The 25,974-nt window shown below is 38.9% G+C and overlaps 1 protein-coding gene across 8 annotated transcripts in view; it reads right to left on the bottom strand.

The window, feature by feature from the left end:
- The window catches only part of NTNG1 (netrin G1), a 336,025-nt gene that overhangs the window by 30,760 nt on the left and 279,291 nt on the right, over positions 1-25,974 (bottom strand). For 4 of the 8 annotated variants that reach the window (XM_032867251.1, XM_032867256.1, XM_032867249.1 and 1 more), the window contains 2 exons: positions 18,557-18,724; positions 12,822-12,956 (listed from right to left, as the gene is read on the bottom strand). The exons of 3 other annotated variants lie outside the window; for them this stretch is intronic. In XM_032867251.1, the coding sequence (XP_032723142.1) occupies positions 12,822-12,956; positions 18,557-18,724 (303 nt within the window). The remainder of the gene's footprint in view (positions 1-12,821; positions 12,957-18,556; positions 18,725-25,974) is intronic. One more of the 8 variants, XM_032867252.1, reaches the window with a different exon arrangement.

The raw sequence follows: 25,974 nt of genomic DNA, 5'->3' as shown, positions 1-25,974 counted from the left end.
ACTTCAGAGTAATGCTAATCATGTGTGTCAAGATAAAGGAAATTAAGGTAGCTTAAGTTTTCAGTTCTCTTCAGAAAAATCAATTATAAAGCAGTTACGCTGCTGACACTAAACAATAAATCCCTGGATTTAGTTAATAAAAAAAGCCTTCCACTTTTTGAAGGTTTTTTTTTTTAATTCAACAGAAGAAACTCATAACATTGATTTTTTTTGAGAAAGAAGGGGCTATTTACATTAGGTATCTCTAAATCCAGAAATATTCTTGATCTTAGCCTGTATGGATTAGAAATCACTCGCCAGCTGGGGAATACATCTTTATAAAGCTGCCCATGGTTTCCAGTGCTCCTGGCCTTGGTTGAGTGCCCTCTTACCTCAGACTCTAATGAGGAGTGGCAAACTGGACCCCACCTGGCATTCACTTGGGGTGCAGAATATTGAGTCAAATTCATGGCTGGCTGAAACCTCTCTGACAATGTGCAGTTACTGAAAATGTAGTCCTCGATCCTGGCTGCGTGTTGTTACTGCCTGGGGGAATCTGGTAAAATACAGGTGCTTGGACCTGCCCTCAGAGAATCATACTTAAGTATGCTAAGTGGGGCCAGCGATAACTATTTCATTTCGATCTCAATTAACCTTTATAGAGTCACTGAGATGTTCACAGTCTTGTCACTTTCTAGTTTTGGACGATTAGAATCTTGCTGTCATTCTTTCCCTTTTGTTCTCATAAAACCAATGACACAAAGGTTAAAGCCACGGAGAAGGAAAGTTTTTCAACAAGTGCGGTTCTGCTCATCGCTTTTCAAATGAGCAATTAATAATTCATAACAATTAACTGAGTTATGAGTTTCTCTTCCAATATGTTTCCAAACATGAATAGATTAAATGGTAATTGCCATCAAATTTTATGTTCTACTTCATGTGTCCAATAAAAGTTTATCTTTCGGAACTCACTTTGTATTTCCTCTTGATATATTCATAACCAAATGCAATATACTATATTAAAATATTTATTATTAACCTATCAAATATTAACCACTTTTAAATTATATGGAAGAAAGAAAACAAATAGGCGACTTTTTAAGTTTTCATGATTCTCCTTATTATAATGTGATTTGGATTTGTAGAATACATGCTGGTAAAAACTGATGACCTGGGATACTCTATGAGCTTCTGCCCCTTCTATAATTTTTTTCTAAGGCATACATATGCCCTTGATTTCCCAGTCATCAAAATTCTGTGAACACTAAGTGATAAAAACAAGTAAACAAAACGCTTCAGCTTTGGAATTAGCCTATCCCAAGGTTGAAATCTACACTTACCAGGTAATCCTCTAAATTCTCAAAATTTTAATGCAAATATGCATAGGAATCACCTGAAAATCTCATCAAAATGCAGATCGGAAAGTCTGGAGTAGGGCCTGAAATTCTCATTTCTAACAAATTCCCAAGTGGTGCTGATGCTATTGGTTGGAGGATCGATACACTTTCAGGTTGCAAGAATCTAGATGACCATGTGAAGGTTATTTAGCCTCTTTGAGCCTCAGTTCACTTGTCTGTAAAGCAGGGATAACTGCTAATCGGATTTTATACAGATTAAATAAGTCAGGGTAAATGGCTTGGCATAGTTCCTGGCACATGGCGGGCAATGAAGAGTGGCCATTGTCATTATTAATTGCAATAAGGAGTGCTTATTAAAGCCCTAAGCAATTTTAATGACTAAACAATTTTCACCTAGGACTTAAAATAAGTGCTAAGCTAGGGGCGCTTGGGTGGCTCAGTGAGTTAAGCCTCTGCCTTCGGCTCAGGTCATGATCCTAGGGTCCTGGGATCGAGCCCCGCATCGGGCTCCTTGCTCAGCAGGAAGCTTGCTTCCCACTCTCCCTCTGCCTTCCTCTCTGGCCACTTGTGATCTCTCTCTCTCTGTCAAATAAATAAATAAAAATAAAATCTTAAAAAAAATAAGTGCTAAGCTAGAATATGTCTAAGACTCCAACTCATATATAAAATTTCAAGATTATCAGCTGGAGCAGAGATTCCTGTGACCAGAAGAATGAGTTAGAAGAGTAGTACTGGAGGGTGGGTCTTCTCAGATTCCACCAGGAGTGAGGGGCTGTTGGATTTGAGATCCTTCTTAAACCGTCAGTTCGTAGAGGGCAGGATCACATTTTAGTTGTCTTTGGAGCTAAAATTAAGCAAAATTCCTGGAACATGGTTGGGCTTTAATATTTTAAAACGAATGACAGTATGAATGAATGAATGAATGATTAAATGAATGATTTCATGGACAAGTGAATGAATCAGACAGTCCTCTAGCCAGCCCAGTTTGCCATGGAGGAGAATTCAAAAGATTTGGCAAGACTATTAAGAAGCCCTTCTATCACCTTAGTTAAATGGCATTTCATAACCAAAGATGAAATTGAGGGTCTAGGTCTATAGGGTATGCTATGATCTGACAGTCTAATAAAAATCAGAAATTTCAAAGCCTGATATGATCAGATAGAATTCATATGCCATATCTCTATGTCTATATGTAGTTTAGCATCCTTGGTGTAAAATCAGCAACTTTAATTTTTATTTTAATCAGAAAGAAGAGCGGTGTGATATCTCAGTAAAGACCTCTTAATACATCCAAATATCTTCCGCATGGGCATTAGTAAAAGCTGAATAAGCAACATCATTGAAAATACAGCGATTGTGACATTACATCACTAATAAACTGCCAGATTATCCTGGTAACAAGCCCTCCTACAAACACACAAACTTTTCTTTTTTGTACTCAAAATCATGTGAACGATGTAGTGCTCTGTGTTATTGATTTTCATGATAAAGAATACAGATTAACGTAAGACTAAGTCCATAGGGTCAAAGTACTAATTAAAAAGAGGTCTAAATGTGATTCTTAAAAATGATTACATCAATATTTCATTATTTTTGTAGTTTTGTCTCTGAGACATACGCCCATATTCTCCAAAGAGTTATAGCCTAGAAGAAATAACTGCAATGCATAATATTAATGCTACACTTTTGCAGAATATGGGAAGGGATTCTGTTAAAAAGACACTTTAGCAACTACTTCTGTTTTAACGCATCCAGCGAAGTCTGGATGATCTTGACCGTGAACTACCAGGAGGAGTCGGTGACTGAAGTTGGGGGCAGAGCAGATGAAGCACGTGTGGGCCTGAATTTCTGTGTGTGTGCCTCTTCTAGTTGAAATCCAACTTTATTGCAACTTACATCGAGATAGTCAATTGTTATGTGCTAATGTATTCCTCTTCTACCCACCTTGCAGCAATGAGAAACTGAAGGTTGAGTATAATTTTTAAAAAGAAAATAATCTGACAAAAATGGGATGAAGAGGACACAGCCCTCAAGTAGAGATGGTCATGAGCTAATTCTATTCCTGAAGGTAGAGCTACATGATCCAGAACATTCTGGGTTCAATAGTCACAGTCACATTCAAAAGAGCATTGGACGGAAGAGGCAGGGGCTCACAGCACTGACATGCCCTTTATTTAAAATAATTACCTCTGATATCAAAGCCGATGGTAAAAAAAAAATAAATTCTCAACGGGTTCTGTATCTATTTTTTTTTCCTGTGCCCTTGATATCGTAGCTGATATTATTACTATAATTCTTTCTGGGTAGAGCTTTCTGCTGATATTCAAGGTGATGGTCTGTTCCTGCAGAATGCAACAGAATGATTCCTCACACCATCATGAGCAATCCTGATTGTGTTATGGCCACCCGGACTTCTCTTTCATTAGTTGTTGATTGTACTAAATTGATGCTAAATTGACTTGGCTGGCTCGTAAGCCTTCAAATGCCTGGCACTGACTATGCCTGTGATCTTGTCCTGGAAATTATCTGGTCACAGCCCTCATGTTTCTGGAAATCCTAACATTTTTCTTAAGTTCAGTTACGGCCTGGTAAATATGAATCGGTTAGACCAACCCCTTGTGATACCCACATCAGGATAGAAGACACTTTAATGAAGTGTGTGTGTGTGTGTGTGTGTGTGTGTGTGTGTGTGTTTTCTTAATGCTCTCTTCTGTCTTCTGCTTCATATTCTCTCCTCTTTATTAACCCGGTCCTCTGTTTCTTCATTTCTAACTGCTGTGTGAGTTTGAAATAAATCAGCTATGGTCTGCATGCTCAGTAGAGCCTGCCTTGTGTTTACTGTGGCCATGAACTAAGAATGGTTTTTACATTTTTAAGTGCTTGAAACAGAATCAGAGGGAGAATAGCATTTCATGGCACATGAAAATTATATGAAATTTAAACCTTAGCACCATAAATAAAGTCTTAATGGAACAGAAACACCCTCATTCATTGCAATGTCATCTTGGGCTGATTTGGGGCTACAACAGCAGAGCTGAGTGGTTGTGACAGAAACTGTATGCCCAGGAAGCCTGAAATAATTACCATTTGACCCTTCATAGAAAAAGTCTGCTGAACCCTATAATAAATCATCAAAGCCTCTGTATCCATCTGTAAAGATGACAAAAATCCTATAAAGTGCTGCAGCAAACTCAATTCTTAAATATTTGCTAATAACTGGTTTGCCATTTTTAACCATTTGCTTTGGGGGAATTACCCCCTTTTAATCTGTATTTCTCTTTAAGATAAGGAAACTAGTCTTCACCTCCCTTGTAGACTGAGATGATGCACACATGTTCCTGATGCACAGGGAGTGTGCAATAAATAGCATATTATTAAAATAATGAAATATTATTTTATTTAAATTATTAAATTATTTTTAGAAAATGATTATTCCTCAGAACTTGGTCCATAGGCAAGTAGGTCAAACCCTCTGTGAGATTTCAGGATCATAGGATCACTTCAAACCAACAGGGAGCCTAAGCACATCCAAGCCCTGTCTAGGATTTCACAGGAGATGCACAGAGAAGTCTGTGGTGTTGAGCGAACATTCCTTGGAGAGCTGGTAGCAGTCACAGCCAGAATCGGGATCCCTGATTTCACTGCATTGACTCCTAGAATTTAGTTATCAGGAACCCTGCCACCCTGGTTTATCTGTGACTCCTCTGCCTTTTAATTCTGTTCTGAAGGAGGCTGAGGAGTGGGTCTTCACTGAAGTAAAAAGTTTTCTTCCACCAATGTTAAGTGGGATGGTCCTCTTTCAACTGGGCTGATATCCATACTTAGGCATTATCTTTATGTACGCAGCTTCAGAAAAATTTGCGATTCTCTCTCTCTCTCACACACAGACACACACACACACATTCACTCACTCACTCACTCACTTATGCATAAAGAGTAGCTCCAGGTGAAACTCCATTCCTGTATTGACTGAGGTGAGGCAAGAACTTCATGTATTGTTTTTCTGCTTGGCCTCCTGATCATCTTACTATCAAATAGGACCAGGCTGTTGCTTCGATTCCGAGCTACTAGTAGGTAACATTGTACCTGCCTCTCTCCACGAATCCTGGCATCTCACACACCTTTCACTGTTCACCGTGTATGGCTCTGTGGTGTGAAATGGTTGAGTTTGTGCATCCTTGTCAGTTTCAAAATTCTCTTTAAATAAAGGAAAAAATAATACAGGTGAGCAAGTAACTAGGAGGTTTCTCATTGGGGTCAGAATGAGGTCCCTCTCTGAGCTGAGCAGGATAGCTGAATAGCACGAAACGTCACAATGTCAGGAAGTGGTCTGGAATTGCCATCATATCCAATGGAGAGTATATCCACCATCTGTATCTGCCTCATGCCAAACTCCAACAATTCCAAAGCCTCAAGTTTTAAGTGCACTTAGGATATGCTCCAACTGTGAAGGGTGCTCACTCACCCCTTTCAAGCTGCTCCAGCCTTTGCTTCGTCTGGTTGCTTCAAACGGAGCCGTAAGTGATGTGAAGAGCTAAAGCACTTTCCGTGGCCTGAGTGTCAGCCCTGGACCCTCCTGCTCACAGGTGACATCGGGTCCCTGATATATTGGAGGTTGGTGGGCTTTTTCTACCAATCCCAAGTTAAAGTGATGTTAAGAATGGAAGGGAAACAGCACTGAAACTGGAAAGTGATGGCTATTAGCATGACTGAGTGCTGTGGCCTCGTCCTGCTGAATCAGGAGAAATTTTGCAACTGGGAGCAACCCTGGGGTTTGCTCTCCTAGCTGACAAAATGAGCCTTTTTTCCCCAGGAGGAATACCCGGCATATTTGTAATGCCTACAAATTGCCACTTTTTCTCTTCTGTCTTCCTAATATTTTCCTTTATAAATTACCTCAGGGAGGCTCCTACTGGTTCTGTGTAACGAGCACTTCCTTCCCACCCTTAGGAGTGGAACAACAGTAACATCAAGTGCCCTTCCAACTATTTTTCATCACTGTTAGGGATGTGGTACTCGGCAAGGGAAATGAGACTGTTGTTCAAGTTGCTAGCAAGGAAATTAAAAACTTGGATTCAGTGATGCCATTCATGTTCAGTGATAGAGTGTAAGAGCCAAATGAGTGAAATCATATGTCTGGGATGGCAAATGCTCTGAAGCAGCACAGACGTCCTTGTTTAAGTGACATGCTGCCTGCCAATGGATTCAAATGTGAGGTCAACTGGTGAAATGTGAACTGGACATTTTAATGTAACACAGCAAATAGTGGGAGACTGCAACCGGAGGTAATTGAAAAATTACAAGTTAGGTTCAAGGCATTTGTCCAGGGAGGTATAATCTTCATCTCACAGAAGCAATCGGAAGCATCATCTTAATGATCACAAGTTGTCAGGCCAATAGACGTTAATCTAATACCAAAAAAAAAAAAAAAGCCTCCTGATCTATAGTAGCAGAAAAGCTATGATAAAAACCAATTAATCTCTAGAAAAAAAGGATTTATGGAAGTTTGAAGGCTGATTCTTGGAAACTGGAAGTGAGAACTGAAAACAGGGTTAGTGAGAAGTAGGAGAGTCTGCCTGTTGGAAAAGAGAGGTGAGAGCACAGAGGACAGCTGAGTGGCCAAACTGGTTCTTCATACAACTTGAGCTGGGGAATCTCTCTCTATCTTCCCTTGGCCCATGTGATTAGTCTGAAAGAGCAGAAAAGCTGGAAAGGTCCCAAGAGGTCTTTTCACTCAACGTTTATTTAAGCAGAAACTCTTCAAAAAGCATCACTCATGGGAGCCTGTCCAGCTTCTCTTTGAACTTTTTCAGAGTCTGGGGATTCATCATGACCCAAGACACTCCACTGTATATTCTTAGACAGCTGGAGAGAATAATTGTTGGAAATTGCTAAGCTGAAACCCTCCTCTCTCTTTTACCCGCTGGTCTCCGTTCTGTCTTCCTGAAGCTACGTTCATCTATTACATAATAGCCCTTCGAATGCTGTAGGCATCTGCAATGTCCTATGCCCACCAACCTGCTCCTGCTAGCTTTATGAAAATCCCTTCTTCAAAGACAGAACTCTCCTATATCACTGTCTGTGTGTTAGAACACAGTCTCCAAGGACTAGACTCTTGATGTGGGTTGCTCAGGCACGTGTCAGAAGAACTATAACTTCTTTTGGTCTCTGTTCAGACTGAAACTCAGTTTCTTTGCTGCTCATGACCTACAGCTGTCTAGAATTAAGCTTGAAGGTGAGCTGGGATTGCCACATAGTTGTCACCTGAACAACTGCCAACACAAGTTTATATTTTTGCAATTTTTATTTTTTAGCCTTAATTTGCAGCAGTGTCTAGCACATAGTAGGGACTAAATAAAAGTTTGTCAAAACCCCATTGGGAGTCCTTGTATAACTATGTTGGTTATTTTGGAAGTCTCCTATTTTCTCTAGGTAGCCAATTGGGAACAATTTGTGCTTTTATTTCTAAAAAAAACAATGTGTGTGTGTGTGTGCATGTGTGTTTCAAAAAAGTATCTAAGATCATTTTTTTCCCCCTAAGGATATTTTCAATTTTTCTTAAGGTTTGGGATAATGTCCCTTAAAGGTTTTTATTTACATTTGTTCTCTTATGCGATACTACCATCTCTGTACTACCCCAGAGTGGGGCTACCACTTTCCTGACTCCTTTCACTCTTTTGGGTGAAGGAATTCTTGTCAATGCAAGTCTACAATTAGCAGAACACATCTTTCAGTAATTATCTTGATATTTGAACTCCTTCATTTTGGAAGATTCCAGAGCATTTAGATTTTCTAATTTGGCTTTGAAAAATATGTTTATCTTCTAAATGGTTGTGTAGTCTGTAATATACTTTCACAACACCTTTTTTATAAGCTCTTTGGTTTTGACAGAAAGGTGTTTCACTGTTTCTATCTTCTAATTCACAACGCAAGTCTTTACCTTCTTGACATATGGCACTCTTTTCTGATGTACTATGTATTTCTTTTTTCTCTTGCATATCTTTATTCCTAGCATGAGTTAAATTTCATTTCCATGATACCACATATTTATGCTTGGCATTAAAGGTTGCCATTCTCAATGATTATTGAGGCGGGCAGTGTCAGCTGTCTTTCTAAAGACGTCTACACCCTAATCCTTGTGACCTGTCTTTCTTTGTTTGTTTTTGTTTTTGTTTTTTACTTGGCAAAAGGGACTTTATAGAAAGATTACATTAAGGGTGTTGAGGTAGAGAGATCCTCCTTGATTATCTGTGTGTGACCAAGCCAACCATATGATTCCTTAAAAGTGGAGATCTTTTCCCTTCTGTGGTCAGAGAAAGATGTAATGATGGAAGAAAGGCACAGAGAGATGGAAAGTTCCTGGTTTCGAAGGTAGAGGAAGGGTGCCATGAGCAAAGGAATATAGGTAGCTTCTAGAAGCTAGAAAAGGCAAGGAAACAGACTTTTCCCTAGAGCCTCTAGAAGGGTACAGCTCTGCTGACAGCTTGATCTTAGCCCAGTGAGATCCCTGTTGGACTTCTAAATACAGAACTGTAAGAAATACATGTATGTTGTTTTGAGCCACTAAGTTTGTGGCAGTTTATTATAGCAGCAAGAGAAAATGAATATAGTTATTGTGCATTCTCTGGGAAGGAAAACATCTAAACCATAGAGTTTTGTTCCACAAACCTTTCCTTATTCTCCTGAGACTAACTCTTGTCCTTTTTTTTTTTTTTTTAAACTCTGTGGTTTGCCACACTGTCTGGTTTTATAGTTTTATAAGGATATTTTCACAATATTCTACTCAAAGATTTTCTTGATCATACTATTGAGCTTTCTTCTAAATATGTTTTTCTGTTCTCAATAATACATGTACTGATCCCTTCCAAGAACCCATATCCTAGGGTTATTGGGATATTGTAGGCCATGGTCCAGCAACTGAATCTCAGCCTTCCCCTTGCTGTGTGTACTAAGTTCCTGATTTCCTACATGCTCTGTTATCTTCCAAAATCTTTTAAAAAATGGCCAAAATTTAAATAAATAAATAAACAAACATGGATTTTGCCTAGCATTTTGACACTTTAACATGTGCTTGGAATAACTGAGTGCTTACTATGTACCATGAGGTCCACATTCATTATTTTCTTTGAATCTTCATGATTACCATATGTGTCGTGTCCTAGTATTACCCCCATGTTAAGATAAAAACAAAACAAAACAAACTGGGCTTAGAGAGTCTAAGTGATTTCTTCTAAGTCTTGCAGCTAATAAGAGGTGGAGGTGCAATTCAAGCCCAGGGCCTAAGTGTGTCTGCTTACTACAGCTCATGGCTCATGGCCAGCACCATTGCCAGCTCTATCTACCACTGCTTTCTTCTTGGCATTGGTTTCTGGTTGTCAGGGTAATCCCTGCCACTGATAATGAGGTTAACCCAAGGATGCATTCATCGCAGTAGAAGTGTATGAGGGTTAGGGTGGAGGAAAGACAGAGAGAGATTGACTTCAGGGGCATTTTTTGGGAAGAGCATTGTTGGGAGCATTCATATGTGTGCACACATGGGAGTGATATGAAAAATATTTGTCAACCTGTAATCATCAACTAATTAGAATGAGTGTCTGTTATAACACTGGTGCTGGAGGCACCCTACAATGACAGGTGTTACCCCACTGACTGGTGGATCTTAGGGTCGTCTGAGAGATCCCAGGGAAGGCACTTAGAGATCCTCAGGCTATAGCCATTTATCAACTGACAGCAGAATTTCTATATTTTTGCATAGAATATCAGCCTTGTAGGGGTGGATCTGAGTGAAGGAAAAAAAAGATTTCAGAGTGAGATAAAGCTATTGTATACTCAAAGGTATATTTGAAATACCTTAAATTGATATAATAAATCTAGTGTCATCCTGTTCCAGTCTTTCCTTTACAGAGCAGCCAGAATAATCTTTCTAAAACAAATTCTGAGCATTTCATTCATTCCTCTGTCTAAAACCGTATGATGGATCTTGTGTCTGCCCTCTCCCACATGAGAAGAAACTCTCAGCTTGATGTTCATGAAACCATGTGATCTGGTGTCTGGTTGCCTTTTGAACATCTTCTCCCCCATCCCAACACACACACACACACACACACACACACACACACACCTTATCCTCCCATCATGCCAAAACTATTTGGTATCTCTGGAACACAGTGTGTTATGTTAACTCATGTACTTTTGCTCAAGAAGTTCCATCCTGGAAGTCTCCTACTAATCCTTCAATACTGAACCAAACGTCGATTCTCTGGGAAGCCTCACTTCCATCTGGACTTCACTAGAAGCACACACATAGCTCTTTCTTAGCTCTGATTACCTTCTGTCAAAACTGTTTAGTTGTAGGTCAGCCTCTCACCTCAGATTGTGAACTCCATGCCCGTATGTCCACAGCAGCTATCTTTCTTCATCCTTGTAGCCACTATTGTTAGCTCTATGCTTAATTCATGGTGGGTTCTCAAGAAATACCCAAGAAGATACAGCAATCACTTCCATAATCTCACTGATCCCTGTATACCAAGGATGTGAGGTGCCAGAGCCGAGGTACAGAGGGTTTGGTGCATTGCACGGCCCTTATGTGGTAAGGCCACGGGCAATCCAGTCTTCTAATTCCAGAAGGGAAAATTCGGTGACATTGTACCTTTTTATAATACTCCAATAATTAATCCAGAAAAATCAAGTTAGGACCTTTTTGGAATATACCTCCCCTAAGGCTGGATTAGTTTCCATCTCTAATGTCTTTCCCTGATGATACCTATTCATTAGGTCCTGCTGCATCAGGAAGTTTCCAAGATACTTTCTTTTTGAGAAGAGTGTCTTAATTGCAAAGTCTCCTTACAACATATGCCTGGAGTCTTGGGCTGGTTTGGGTCCTTCCTCCGTCTGTCCCTCCTCCTCTTCTCTGAGCTTTCCCTGGGCCTCTACATCCAGATGTTCCAGGACCAGTGACTGGCTTGTCATATGATCCTTGGGATCCAACAATCAGCCATACCCCTAAGGTGTTTTCTAGGAATCTATGGCAAGCAGGACTTTTAAACATGACCTTATGCAGAGCTTATGTGCAGATGTGCTGCCTCTTTATCTTTTCAAGTTTCTCTCCAGCATGGCTGGGGATGCTCACCTCCAGCTCTGGCGTCCCTTGATGTCCTCAGTGCTGAATTTCTCAAACTATCACCACAGTTCTTTGCTGCCCATGGCAATAGTACGGCAGCAAATTTCACTTTGGCTTTACATCATGTAAAAGCATAGCTTACAGATAACTATAAATTCCACAAGTAGTCGGTGAAATATTCTGTATGGCCTTGGAATTGGCTTTAGAACAGTTCCTGCATGCTGACCTTGTTTTCAAGTGAAAAGTAAGCAAAGGAAGGTCTAGAGCTGTGCTGTCCAATATGGTAGACACATGTGGCTATTAGGTCTTGCAATACGGTCAGTCCTAATTGAGATGTAAGAATAAAACACACTTGATTTCAAATATGGTATGAAAAAAATGTAAAATGTATCCTTAATAGTTTTGATGTTGCTTACATATTGAATGATAATATTTGAGATATTAAAAGCTTACATGAAATAAGTTGTTAAAATCAATTTCTTCTAGTTTACTTTTTAAATGTGGATAACACTGAAAATTCAATATGTGGCTTGTACAGTTTGCTATTGGACTGCACTGCTCCAGAGGATTTGCCTGGTGGCTCTTTAGTATTAGTAAGCTAAATGTGTACAGATAGACTAGAAAGTTAGTACATAATGAAAAGGCAGTAAAGGTTATGAATGACAGAAGGAAGCTTCTGCTCAGATTTTTAAATTTCTGTTCCCTGAATATGCCGACATGCCACCTGCCTGACAAGCTTTTAAGAAGGTCTGATAATCCTCAGAGAAATGAGGCTGAACCAAATGGCATCTGTCTAAGGCTCACTGCATGGTGCCTAACCTCAGAGGCTTAAAATCAATATTGATTTTTGTCATTTACTTCACCCTGGCATTTAAATATCCCTAAGATTTATTGCTTTCAGGTTTTCTGGTTAAGATTCAGTGATGGGTGTGATAGCAGGGGTGGTAATAAGTTATGTAGATATCATTTAATTTATGAACTCTGGAGCTCAGGGGTAGTTTTCAGTTCAAGAAATATATTAACCACATACACATCACCCTTCATTTTGCGGTGAGAATTTCCAGGCTGGGTCCCTATTGTGCCACTTAATTTATGGCCTGGCCAGGTACCTGGATCTGAGCACAATATTTCAATATAAGTTGCTCCCACATTCAGAGAAGAGAAGAAGATGGGCTTGCAGGAAGCCAGCTGGACAGTTGATGGATTGCTCTCTCTCCTCTACATAGGCTGGGGCCTTAAGTAGCTTTTAAAGCTTGTCAGCGGTTTGGGTCTTTTTCTGCTCTGAGAAGCTGCACACACTGGCCTGGACAAGCAGAATCAGCCATGCTGCAGCAGAAGGAGGGCAGCTCCCAGAAGTTACTTACGTTGACAGCCGGAGTGCCAGGAATTCCCCGGCAGACACTCATCACACTTAGGCCCTGTCGTTCCCGTCTTACACTCACAAAATCCTGAGCCATTACAACGATCATGGACTGAGCCCAAAGGGTTACAATAACACTCTGTAGAAACAAGACAACACACAGGCTGGAGAGAAGTCTGCACAGCTTACAGGTTATCAACACAGGAGCGTCCCTTAAATACATTGCTTACTTAAAGGACGATGTCTGCTAATGAAATGCTTGGGCAAATAGGGCAATTTTGGTCCCTGAGTATTGATTTCCTCACCCTTCCATGATGCCATTTTCATGATATGGGAGGAAATTAACTGAAAACTTCTGGGGAAAGAAGACATCATTCTCTTCATGGCTAACGGATCATAATAGAGATTCCATTTGTTAGGGCATTTTTAGATGGTTTAATGAACACCATGAGAAGTTTGTGTATCGAGTATAAATCAATATGCCATCAGTGTAAAATCTGTTTTAAATTATTCAAATAGGCTTCTCTGTTACACTCAATATTTGAGAACTGCTGAACATCTTTAAAGTGCAGTATGAATGCACTTTGTTCATTTGAAGGCATTTTTTACTTTATGATTTGGAAGAATATATATATATATAGATAGATAGATATAGATATAGATATAGATAGCCTGTAGATGTTGTTTAGATACATGGCACGTTAGTGGGGTTTTAATGCAGCCTAGATTAACAATCATGAAAGAAAAATAAAGTTTGTAATCCCAAGTAGATTTCAACATTGGCATAATTTGAGACATATGTTTTTCATTATAATGTCTACTGGAAGGACAATACAACTTTGTTGAGTAAAAAGTAAAGAGAATATTTTCTTGATTCCTCACACATTCTCATACAGGATATTTTTGCTCCTGAAGCTCTACTTCGCTGAAAGGCTGAACCTGAAATGGGAATTTCTTAGGTTTCCATTAGTCTGAAAGGCAACAACAGCTAGTTTGCAGCTTTTGGAATTTGGGGGCCAAAGTTCCTTTCCTCGTTACCTGACTGTATAATCTGGGCAAGTCTCTCTGCCACTCTGTTTCCTTTATATTAAAAGGCCCCATTAAGCGTTTTTTTTTTTTTTTTTAATCCAAATAAAATACCGACCAACCGACCAACCAACCAAGAGGAGCCCTGCAAACTTCAGCTTACTAGCATCAAATTTAGTGTTTTAGACTGGCAACAGAGATTCAAGATTTAACATTATAAAGAGGTCTGGAAGTTTGTCGGGATTAATTAGACAATTTCTTCAAAGAATGTAGAGGGCCTTAGAATTATGACTTATTTCACGTTTCTTAAGTCGATTTTTGAGTTCAGTGTTATTGTGATACAAACATTATTAAGACTAACAGTGACATATGTGGGGAAAAAATAAAACTAAACCAAAATTCTTCCTCCTTGCCTGACTTGGTTTGTGCTTAATAACTAGAATTTTATTTTAAGTGGGCATTTTTTATTTTAATCTGTGTGTATATGGGAGTTGTTTTTTGGAATAGTGATTTTGTTGTGGCTTTAAAAATTTATAGGTATGTATTTAAACTGACTCAACACTTACTTTGTTCCATACTATTTAAAGTGTATAAGTTGACAGTGAGTCACCAACACTTCATAAACTAAGAAGCAGAGTTATATCTGGCCAACATGAATTCAGGTACTACTCTAGTTAATTACCTCATAGCAATTATATTAATATAAGGGTTGAGATGAAAAGATAGTAAACAAAATTTTTTTAAAAATGTGGAACAGCTACACCATAGGACATCCCAGTGATTGTCGTAAGAAAAGGTGATTAAGTGTGTTATTCAAACAGAAATGAAAATAAGAGACAAGGAGAGGTGTGGTCTACATACCACCTTATGTACAAATAACTTCGTTTTTAAAAAAATATCATTTGTGAGACCACAGTCAATGGTAGATATTGGTGATGGCCTGGGAGTACTATATTTTATTCCATGAAATTAGAAAGATCATGCAGAAATGAAAATAAGAGACAAGGAGAGGTGTGGTCTACATACCACCTTATGTACAAATAACTTCGTTTTTAAAAAAATATCATTTGTAAGACCACAGTCAATGGTAGATATTGGTGATGGCCTGGGAGTACTATATTTTATTCCATGAAATTAGAAAGATCATGCAGAACTATTAGGCTGAAAACAACATGAACTATTTTTGGAGGTTTGATTAAAAAGTTACACTACAGTTGATTTATAGGTATTAGAAGTGTCTTGTCTATAGAAGGTACCTCTGGTTATCTGATCTTGGGTTTCAAGTGGTATAAAAAAACAATACAGCCTAATTTGAGATACGTTTAGTAGTAACTACTGAGCCCTGTGTTTCCTTCTGATGTCAAGCTTGTTATCAGAGATTATTAGCAGTGATTACTCAAGATCATGAACCCCATATCCTCTAGCTTCCTGCTTAATGCTTGAGTTTATATGAAACAGAAGCATGCAAGGGTGTCATCTTCATGTAATTGCTGCATCATACAGGGTAATTACATGCATCTTTGGAGACATGGCTGTGCTTGGAATTTGTATGAAAATGAGTAAGTTCACCAGTAGTCACAAAACAGCAATCACTGTGGCAACACGGAATAGTCTGCATTTTATATTTTCCATAATATAAAATGGTGCAAATAGTTTATGACATCTATTTCAATGCAGTCCACATTTTGTCAAAGATAGGGGCTATTCCCTTACAACCAGGGGATGGATTTCACTGTCATTTGTTCAAGAAATGGCAAAGTGCCTTTCTTTTCCTCAGAAGTAGAGAAGACTTAGATGAAGTTAAAATTTTCCAAGACTGGAGCTTAATTCTCTGAAAGTGAATTAGGTAAATATCCATTCATTTTCATTTGTGCCTTCTATACAAAAAGGTATTAAACTCTCAATTACTTGTGGTGCATGCTCTTAAATTTAATTCTCAGTCCTGCCTCAAGCCTTTTGGGGGATCTGAACTGTGTAGAAGAGTGAACTGGTTCATGCTTTTCCAAAGGGCAAACCTTGGCAATAGGGAGCCACAGGCTACCAATGGTTCTGAGAGAGCAAACTTCAGCCTTAGCCTGGTGGGTAGGCAGTCCTGATACCTCTACCCTTGGCTCTTCAAGTGGGAAAAGCAGAATCCATAGCTCTTTTAGGAAACTGTTACTGATTGATTGTATGCATCTATGGACTCAAGGAAAAAGATAGACAGTAGCATATACCAGTTAGCCACATTTTTCAATTCATTATTTACAGTTTTATCCCTTAGGAAAAGGGCAGCAATTTAAGGAATTTTGGTATGGGGAATATTGTAGTTAATTTTAATTCTCAGCTAAATTTAATCCCCAAATTCTCATCTTTGGGTTCAGCAATTTACTTGGTTTGAAGAGTATAAAATACTGAATAGAAACATGTTTGCCTCAATAAAATATAAAATTCCCCAAAGGTTTATAATTTTAACTAACAAACTTTCTAGAAATGGAGAAAACAACTCCTTTCGATTTAAGTAGGAAAACATGTATATTAAGCTTTCCATATTTCATCTCTATGTTATTTAAAAGACAAAAGCTAAACAGGCTATCTTCCTGTCTGGAGATAATCCAACATAGATTTACAAAAGAACTACACCTCTTAAAATTGAATAGGAAGTGCAGATTTCATGGTCCATAAGATTACTTTAGGACTGGAAAAAGGCCAAAGTTCATTAGAACAGAATATTCCGAGTAAAACACTGGGATATTGTTACCTACTAGATATTATAAGGAATGAAATCTTTTCTTTTAGGGCTTTTTCTTTGTTCATTTAAAATAATATGACTGTATATAAAATAATATGACTGTATATATAATATGACTTAACACTGTAAAATATTTTAATCTTAGGTATTTTACATAAATGATTTTTATTACTATGTTCCTATTTATTTTACCTTTTTTTGTTTCCATATTTATGTTATGACATTTTTATATTTCTACAAATTTCATTCAGTGAAATGTAACTCTGCATTCAAAGTTCTGACAGCTACATGTCTTTTGGGTTATTAATAACCTCAAATCCTTGTAACCCCAATAGTTATAAAGGCAATTGAACTTCTGTTTGCAAGCTCACAGTGGAATTGCTATTGTCATCCAAAAAGCATACCATAAGTAGAAGTCTGACAAGCTGAGTTTTGCTCATTATGTCAGGATAGTTGGGAGAAGGTATTCAAGCTTTGAAGTCAGGGAACTAACTCTTTGTGAAAGCTGTATGATTTGGGTCAATTTGCCTTACTTTTCTCAACTAGAAAATAGAGGAAATTATCAGTAGAATACTTACCCCCACAGTTTTGTTAATGAGGATTAAATAGAAAAAACATATCTGGAAGTCAGTTCACAGTTTACCAAGTGTTTTCTGTGCATCCCATATGATCCCAGTTTGACCAGGAGTTCTGAAATGACTTACCTAAGGCATACAGCTATTAAATAGCAAACTGGGACTTGAACCCAGCTCTCCGGCCTCTAAGTCCAGTGATTTCTCCACTAATTCACAAATAATAAATAAGGAGGCATTTTGAAAGATAGAACATACTGTAGATATAAACAGTATTATGTAAACTTGGCCTAACTGAATTCAAAACAACTTGTACATCTATCTTATGTGATTCTGGGCAAATTGCTATATGACCTTAACAATCCGATCAGAAAACAATGATCCCAGAATTGCAGATGAATTAATTTCTTTTTTGATCCAAAGACCGCCTGCCATTTTCCAGCATGTGTTTTCTATTTAAATTAGTCTCTATGCGCAAAATTCTACTTTTAAAATTAGTTATGTATGTTGTTACCTACTGGTGAGGTAACAGATATGCATGTACCCTTGACCATTTCAAATATATGCATTTCTTCAAAGTAAATTGTGAAGTGAAATTCCATTTATTGTTTCTTATTTTTCCAACAGCTCCCTTTCTTAAAGATGGGTTCCACTATACCAAAAGTAGGAGAAACTTTTTTGGGTGGGAAGGGCAGGTTCTCTACAGTTGACCTGAGCAGTAGTCAAGGTGGGGTAGGGGAGAGTACTCGAGAGAACCCTGTGGACCCAGTTTTCCAGAGCTAATTTACCTTGGAAGCTAAGAGAATTAATTGCCTAGAACAGCTTTGAGAAATTACTTCTCCTTTTGGGGGCTATAAGAAAATCAAATAAATGGAATTTCACTACTATGAATGGAAAAGTCAGGCAAACTTCTATATTACCAATTGCTAATGACTTTCAATTCCAAATGGCAATATTTTAAATCAATTGATATTTGTTGGTTACCAATTATATGCAAGAATTTATCCTAATTTCTCATAACTATAATTAAATATCATATAGTGAGTTTCTATTTTAAAAGTGGAATGTACAACTTAAGACTTTAAGATTAAGTTTGGTATTACCAGGTTTTAAGATTTCATGCAAAAAAAAAAAAGAAAGAAAGAAAGAAAAAATAATAGAAAGAAAATTCTTCATCTAAACATGATTTTTGGCTCACCATCTTTAAACCAACAATAACAAAAGGACTCAGAATATATCCCCCAATTCAACCAGCATAAGAGAATTTTATGTCTACAACAAGGACGTTTTCTCCATTGAGAAAGTTCATTCTGGCTCAGCCGTGGTGCAACTCAACAGCCTCTTCACCTTAAATAGCTCCCCATAGCTCGAAAGGCACAGAACAATAGCTGAAATTATAATGGAACTGACCTATGCACACATTCTCATCGTCCAGCTGTGCAGAAGCATTTCTGAAGTAGCCCAGCCTGCATAACTCACAGTGCTGCCCTCTAGTGTTGTGTTTACAGCTCACGCAAATGACTGTATTGAGCAGATCGATATAACTGCATCGATTGGAGTGGCCGAAGCATTCACAATCTTGCAAGGAAGAACAGAAATGTATACAGAGTGTATACAGTAGCAGAGTCACAGCACACTACATGCTTGGATAAAATGAGGAGTGGAGAAAAGATGGAGGGATGGCATTACATCTATGTGATGCAACATGACACATGGCGACCACAGGTGGTGGTGATTGGCATGGGAGTAGCATCTGTTTCGAGCAGGATAGAAAGGTTGGACATTCAGAACATGACTGGAGACTGTTAATTTTTGGCATACAGTATGAACAGAAGCATTTGCAGGTGTACACCTTTTAAAATTTGGGAAAGCTCTGTTGCCATTGATGCAAAAGTCTAATTTTTGCACATTGAGAACTTTACTGTCTTTGTGCCACATTCCCCATTTTTTCTTAATATTTGCACTCTTAAAAAGAGGGAGGGAATTATGTGAGCATCAAGGGCCTGAGCCTGCCATCACTGATGACTTCTTTGTTTAGAATCTGATTATTATTTATATCAAGATAGTAACTTCGTCAGGGTTTCCCAGAAATTGTGGCAAATTTCACAGGGATCTAGACAATTAACCAATTCTCTATTTTTTGTTTTTTCCAAATGCTAAGAGGGAAGACAGTTTTTGTAAGCTGTTCATCAGGCCAAATCTGATGTTTATCTGTGAGAAAAAATATAAAAAGCAGGGAGATGATTTGTATGGTAAAACTGCTCTTAAGAGCAGTTTCTTTTTCACCCAAGCAGTTTTCTTTTCACCCCAAGTCTCAAGCTAAATCTACTACAAAAGAAGGATTAGGCAGCTGATGTTTGGGCAGTACCCTCAGATTTCCTTTTCTTTTGTTTCCCCAGATTGTTGGAGGTGTCTCTGAGGCTGAGGACTGATGGTTGGAAGGACTAGACAAGGAGATGGGGAAAGAGGAGGAGAGCAGGTGGGGAAGGGTAGAGGGTGACTAGATTTTCTCTCTGTTGCACCTCAGGGAAGCAAGAGGTTGTTCACCTAATTCAATGTTTTTCAAAGAAGTGGTAAAGACAAAGCCTTTACCAGTGGTAACAATTATCAAATCAGACAGAAAAAAAAAGTGGGAAGAATAAGTAGGTGGGGAGGCTAATTTTTTCCTCTCAAAATATGGGGGTAGGCAGAGTTGGACATTTATGAGAAAGGTCAACCATGGTAGTGTAAGCCTTCCTTATCTAATCTAAAAGTACTCCTCTTATTAATGTCTGGCTTTTATTTTACCTCACTAGGAAGCCAAACACAGCCACTGTTTGAGCCCATTCATTCATTCATTCATTTAATATTTTATTGGGATGATTTACCATGTGCCGGGCACTATGCAAATGACTGAGTTACTCTTTTGGCCTAGACAAATTTTTGAAGTAGTGCATTGGATGAATATGGAGGAATAAGGAAGAGTGACTAGAATTTTTTTTTTTTTAATATACTGCTATTCATCAGAGGGTGTGGATTCATTTAGTGCAGAGCCAGTTGTTGTAGTAGAGGGTGGACGGAGGTCAAGATCCTGAAAGAATAAAATTAAATTTGGATAGGAGCAAAGAAGGACACTGGAAATTGTAAAGAGTGGAAGATACCAGGATTAGGGTCAGCACCTTGGGGACTCTAGGTGCTTAAAGAGAAACAAGAAGAGGGAGGCTCCTGAAGATAAGCCACTTTCTTTAGGGGAGACTAGTTTTGTCATGTGTCTAAGTGTGGTGGGGACTGGGATTGAGAGGAAGCAGAGAAAGAAGGAGAACAGAATGGGGCCTTGGGACTTGGATGTGAGAGATGGGGTAAGAACATACCTGCATAAATTCAGTCATTAAGGCATACCACATTATTAGTAATAAAATAATAACAACAAAAGTAATATACAGAACGCCAAATTAAATTTTCTTAGAAAACAAACTTTTCATTCTAATACATTATATCTGAGTTACACCTAGTTTATGCTGGCATTTCTGACTTGCTAGGAAACCTAAAAGGCCTCTAGAACCTTCCTTGGTTGAAGATTGAAATGGGGAGAACCTTTCTGGTCTAGAGCCACCCAAGAATAGAGTTTTCAGGAAGGAGACCCAATTCCCAAATCTAATTGCTTCTTAGGACTTCTCCAGAGCTGACATTGCTGAGGAGTGGACACCAACAGCCCTGTCCTCTGGCTCTCCCTCTCCCAAAGAGGTTCCTTGGTGGGGGTGGTTCTTCACATTCCCAACCCCCAACCCCCGCCCCCAGGCTGGCCTTGGTGCACCTACTATAATTTATTCAGTTTTTTTCAAAGGGACCTTTTCTGTGCACAAATGGATCCTAGGGACTTTTTGAAACAACACAGAAGTCCTTGTTGCCAAAAAGCTTGTTTTGTGGGCAAAACAATCACATGCTTAGAATAACTAGAAAGCAAAGGAGCTTGTGCTAAGAAAACCAAACAGAGATACAGAGTGACCTAGGGAGAAATTCATTTAACTTGAGAGAAATTAGGAAAAACTAACTTAATGCTGGACTTAAACACTGAGTCTTCCATGAGGGGAAATAGGTTTTATTAAAAAAAAAAAAAGTGTGTGTGTGTAGGGGGGAGGATGAGAATTTCAGGTGAAAGGGGAATAGAGTGTGTGAAGATATGAAGTTGGGTAAGTGCAGAGAATAAGGCTGGGGAAGTTTCAGAATGTAGTTCCCTCATGGATGTTTGAAGGGTTCTGTAAGATCTGCCCAATGGCCAGAGCTACATGCTGAGCTCCCATCTGGCAGTTTTATCCAAAAAATAAAACATATCCTTAGATATTCAAGTTCAACACTTTTAATACCCAACACATGAATCTCCGTAGACATATCAAATGTCATGCTATCACCTACTGTTCTTTGAATTCAATGGATAGTATACATTTTGTGATAACATTATTTGTTTCTGGGTCTTGTTTGAGAATTAATTTATTATTTTCAATAGGATGAGGTAAGTAATATAAGTTGTACAAATAATTATATATATAACTGTACCAGCTAAACACCCAATATTAATAAATTTATTTTAGAAGATAAGTGGATATCCAAATGTCTTATAATCTAGGAAATAGAGTAGCAATTTGATTCTTTTAACACTTCTAAGACTCATCTGAGACTTCAGTAAAGCTGTCTTTTCTGGCCATGATATATTTGAGAATGTAAAATGAGAAAAAGATCTTCGAAAAACATGAGAGCACTGGATAAATGCAAGGTATCTCAAATGTAATTATTAGGCTGCTGTATTATTTTTCAGTATTCTGTTAATCTACCACTCTTTAGGAAATAACTAGTCTTTCCACACAGGCACAGAATCCTTGAATGATCATTAATGGTGTGGTCTGAGCTACATTATCATATTAAGACCCTGTAGGGATGATATTAATAGTTCAATATTTCTTTGATCTTCCAATTCATTGACCTACCACGTCCTCCCTTCCCTTCTTACAAAGTACAGAGTCCATAGTTCGTCCTTACAGTGACTTCTTTTTATACACTCTCATCTCTCTTGCCCCCCTAAGAGCTCACCTCAATTACAGTCTTCTGGGAAGACTTGATCCTGCTTAAATCCAACTCTCCATTCTCCATGCCTACACCTCAGCAGCTAAATGTGACTGGAGTTTTTCTCCATTTTGAAACAAATCTCATTTTAATTTCATGACCATAAACCTTAAAGGGAGCTTTGGGACTGCCAGAAAACCCTTCTTGCAACAGGGGACTTCTGGTCCACCACTCTTGCTTCTCCTTCTTTCCTACTCACTGATATAGGAAAGATGTTAGGGTTTGAAGCCGATGCCAAGAGAGAATTCTTGAGATGTCCTTGGTGCAAAAAAATGGTTTAAGTAAAGCACTGAGACAGGACCCATGGGCAGAAGGAGCTGCACTGGGGTTATGAGGAGTGGCCCGATATGTACTTTCAGTTTGGGAGGAGGCTAAGGATAGCTTAAGCCTCTAAGGAATTTTGGAAGCAAGGTTTCTAGGACCTTGAGAGGGCTAGCTATTGTCAGGAAATTGCATTTCTTTTCGTCTAATGAAACCTTAGTCTTGAGATCCTTCAGATGTATATCAATGAGCCATATGCTTGGTGGATGACTGCCAACATACATCTTGGGGGTTTAAAGATAAAAGAACTTTTATATGTTAAAGTAGACTTACAGGGTCCCGGGGGTCAGGTTAGGATTGCCTTTTGCCCTTAGCCAAAGTGTCAACATTGAGGCAGCTGGGTCCCTAGAAGAATGTCACTTTGCCTGTTTCAAGGACTTGTCCACAGGTGGGCTATAGATAGTAAGGAAATTTAATAATTTTTCTTCTGCTTTTGTTTCCCACATCATTCACCATTGTTTTCCCCTCTCTTTTCCTTTTTTTCCTTTCTCCTCAAATGTCTCAGGGCTTAGTTCTTGGAACTCTTTGCTCTTTAGGCTCACCCTAGAGCCAGGATTCTTTACCTAGCCTCATGACTTTATATACCATCTAAATGCTGACCTTTTCAAAGTAGTTATTTCAGGCTAGATCAACCACCAGTTAGAGATTTCCTCCAGACTGACCAACTCCACTGCATTCTTAGTCTACACTTGGACATGTAATGCATATCTCAACTTCAATATGTTTGTAAGAGAACTCATCGGTCACCTTCCCAAACCTGTTACTCACCCAGACAACCCACCCCATCTCAGTAAATGGCAATTCTGTTCCTCCAATTGTTTAGCTCAAAATTCCTGGAGTTGTTCTTGACAGCTCTTTTTTTCCCCTTCATCCCCGACAATCAATCAATCAGCAGATCTTGGCTATCCTTTAAAATACTTCCTAAATCTCACCACCTCTTACTACCTCATCTTTAGGTAAAGGCACCTGGGTTATTGCTGTGGTCCCCAAACTGCTCTCCAGGCTCCATCCTAGTGATAGTCTCCTCTCCACACATCAGTAAGAGTGACTCTTTCAAAACTTTAATTGGGTCATGACACCCCTTTGCTCATAATCCTAATGGCTTCCTGTGTCATTCAGAATAAAAGACAGAGTTTAAATTCATTCATTCCCAATTGATTTGGCCCCTGGCCTCCCTGGTGTCTCACTGGCATCACTCTCTTCTTCACTGGCTGTACAAAGCTCCATGTTGCTCTGCAAACATTGCAGGGACGTCCTCCGGGCCTTTGCTCTTGTTGTTATCTCTGTGTGGAATACTTCGCCCCTGGACTTTCCTATGACTTGCTTCCTCAGTTTCTTTTTAGGCTTCTGCGTGAAGAAAATTCTGTGACCACTTTATCGGAATTAACAGCCCCCGGCCTAAATATACTAATCCCCAATTTCTTAAACCTATGTATTTATTTATTCTTTTTAGAATTTGCAGTATCTGAAACATATATTTCCAAAAATTTTCTCCCCCCATCCTCTGAGCATAAATATGTGAGTGTAGACCGTGTCTGTTTTGTTCACAGATGTAACCATGAAACTCAAAACATCTCCCAGGGCATACTAAGCACTCAAAAAAAAAAAATGTTGTCAAATGAACATATCAGTAAATCAGTGATCATCCCGAGGGGCCTTCCTTTGCAAAACAGAGGAAGACATGAGAGGACAGTTACGTTTAAATTCATTCCTCCCTATATGAATTCCATGAGTCTGGCTATATCCTGTATATTAAAGAGTCTAGAAAAACAACAGCCACACAACGAGATATAACTGAGCTAGTAATTATTTTAGCTGAGGGTTGTCTAAATGTCAATGAAGATCATTTTAGGCAGACTAAAGATTTATAAAAATTGCCATGGTTTTATATAGTTTTTCAATCTCAAATTACATTGTAGACAAGTTTTAATTGCTGTTGTATAGACAAGCTTGTGGGGTCCTCTAGAATCCATTTCCATGGTGTGGCATGCAAACATTGGCAACACCTATTTACTGAGAACAACCTTGTGTCAGGGAACAACATGAACCAGTCCTGCAGAATCTAGTGCAGTTTCTCAACCTTGGCACTATTTATATTTTGGGCCAAACAATTCTTCATTTTTCTATATACTGGAGGATATTTAGAAACATTCTTGGCCTCTGCCTACTAGATGCAATAGTAACCCCTAAGCTGTCACAACCAAAAGTCCCCTGGGGAGGGGGCAAAATCCCCCATCAGAAATGTATGACATCATATAAAGCAGTTGTGATAATATGGTACTTAGGAACTGGCCAGTTAAGACCAATGAAAGCTAGAGATGTTTTAGAAGAAGAGTTCAGAGTTGGCTTTCTAGATCAGGAAAGACCCAACCCTCTAGGTAAAGGTTCTTTCTGATTGACACTGGGTGGGCAGAGGGCTGGGCAAGGAAGGGTTGCCAGAAACAAGAGATTGGAGAGATAGAGAGTGGAAGATGAAGAAAGGCAGAAGAGGAGGGGTTAAATTTCCCCTTGGTGTCTTCTTTCTTACTGTTCCCCATGTTGCCTCTAATCATAGGTTGCATTGCCTACACAAGTATGAGATCAAGTACTCAGAATGGCACAGGTAGTTTTTTCTTTTTTAGCCAAATGAGGAAAGCTGGTTAAAATCCATTTTAGTCCCTCAAAAAAAAAAAAAAAAAAAAAAAAAAGAATTTGGGAAAAAGAGTTTAGACAGAAAGGGAAAGAATGAGAACTCTTTAGTATTTTCCCCTTGCTACATTCAAAGAGTCACCCTGCCTCTGAGGGGCCTTCTCCAGGGGTGGCAGTGAAGTGGCCATAGCATTTTGCTGGTCTTTTACCTCACCCCACCCTCTCTTGCAACCTGATGTAGCTTTTGAAACTTTTCCACATACATCATTTGATGACAGTATGGATTTTTTTAATAAGTCATTAGGTGGCCTCTCCCTGCCTCTGGAGATGTGTGTGAACCTCATTAGTGCTGCAACCCCAAGAAACGCAAGATTCTATGAAGCAAGGTCAAATTCCAGGTCAAGAGGCCTCTTGTATTTCCAGTGTGCTTGACATGACATAAAAGAGATGGAATCTGTGAGAGCCCCTATTGCTTCCTTTTCTCCTCCACCTCCTTGGTTTCTTTGTGTAGATTCGTGTTTTGGAGATAAAGAAAGATCGCCGTCCTGTGGTCTCAGTGACCATCTTCTGATTTGCACTCATACCCAAACAGGCTTGACACCCTAGGAACCTGTGGCTCTTCTGTTCCTAAAGAACCTAGTCCCCCAATTTCAAATCCATCCACATTCCACGCAAAAGGGCACCGTCTCTCTCTGATATGTAAAAGCATATGGTGAAGAAAGTTTAAGACATAGTTTAAATACTGTCAGTTTCCCCTTTCCCAACTTAAACCAGTTTCATCT

The sequence above is a fragment of the Lontra canadensis genome, unplaced genomic scaffold (genome assembly GCF_010015895.1).
Source record: "Lontra canadensis isolate GAN:19392208 unplaced genomic scaffold, GSC_riverotter_1.0 scaffold33, whole genome shotgun sequence".
Classification (NCBI taxonomy): Eukaryota; Metazoa; Chordata; class Mammalia; order Carnivora; family Mustelidae; genus Lontra; species Lontra canadensis.
This window is presented reverse-complemented; position numbering and strand designations above follow the sequence as displayed.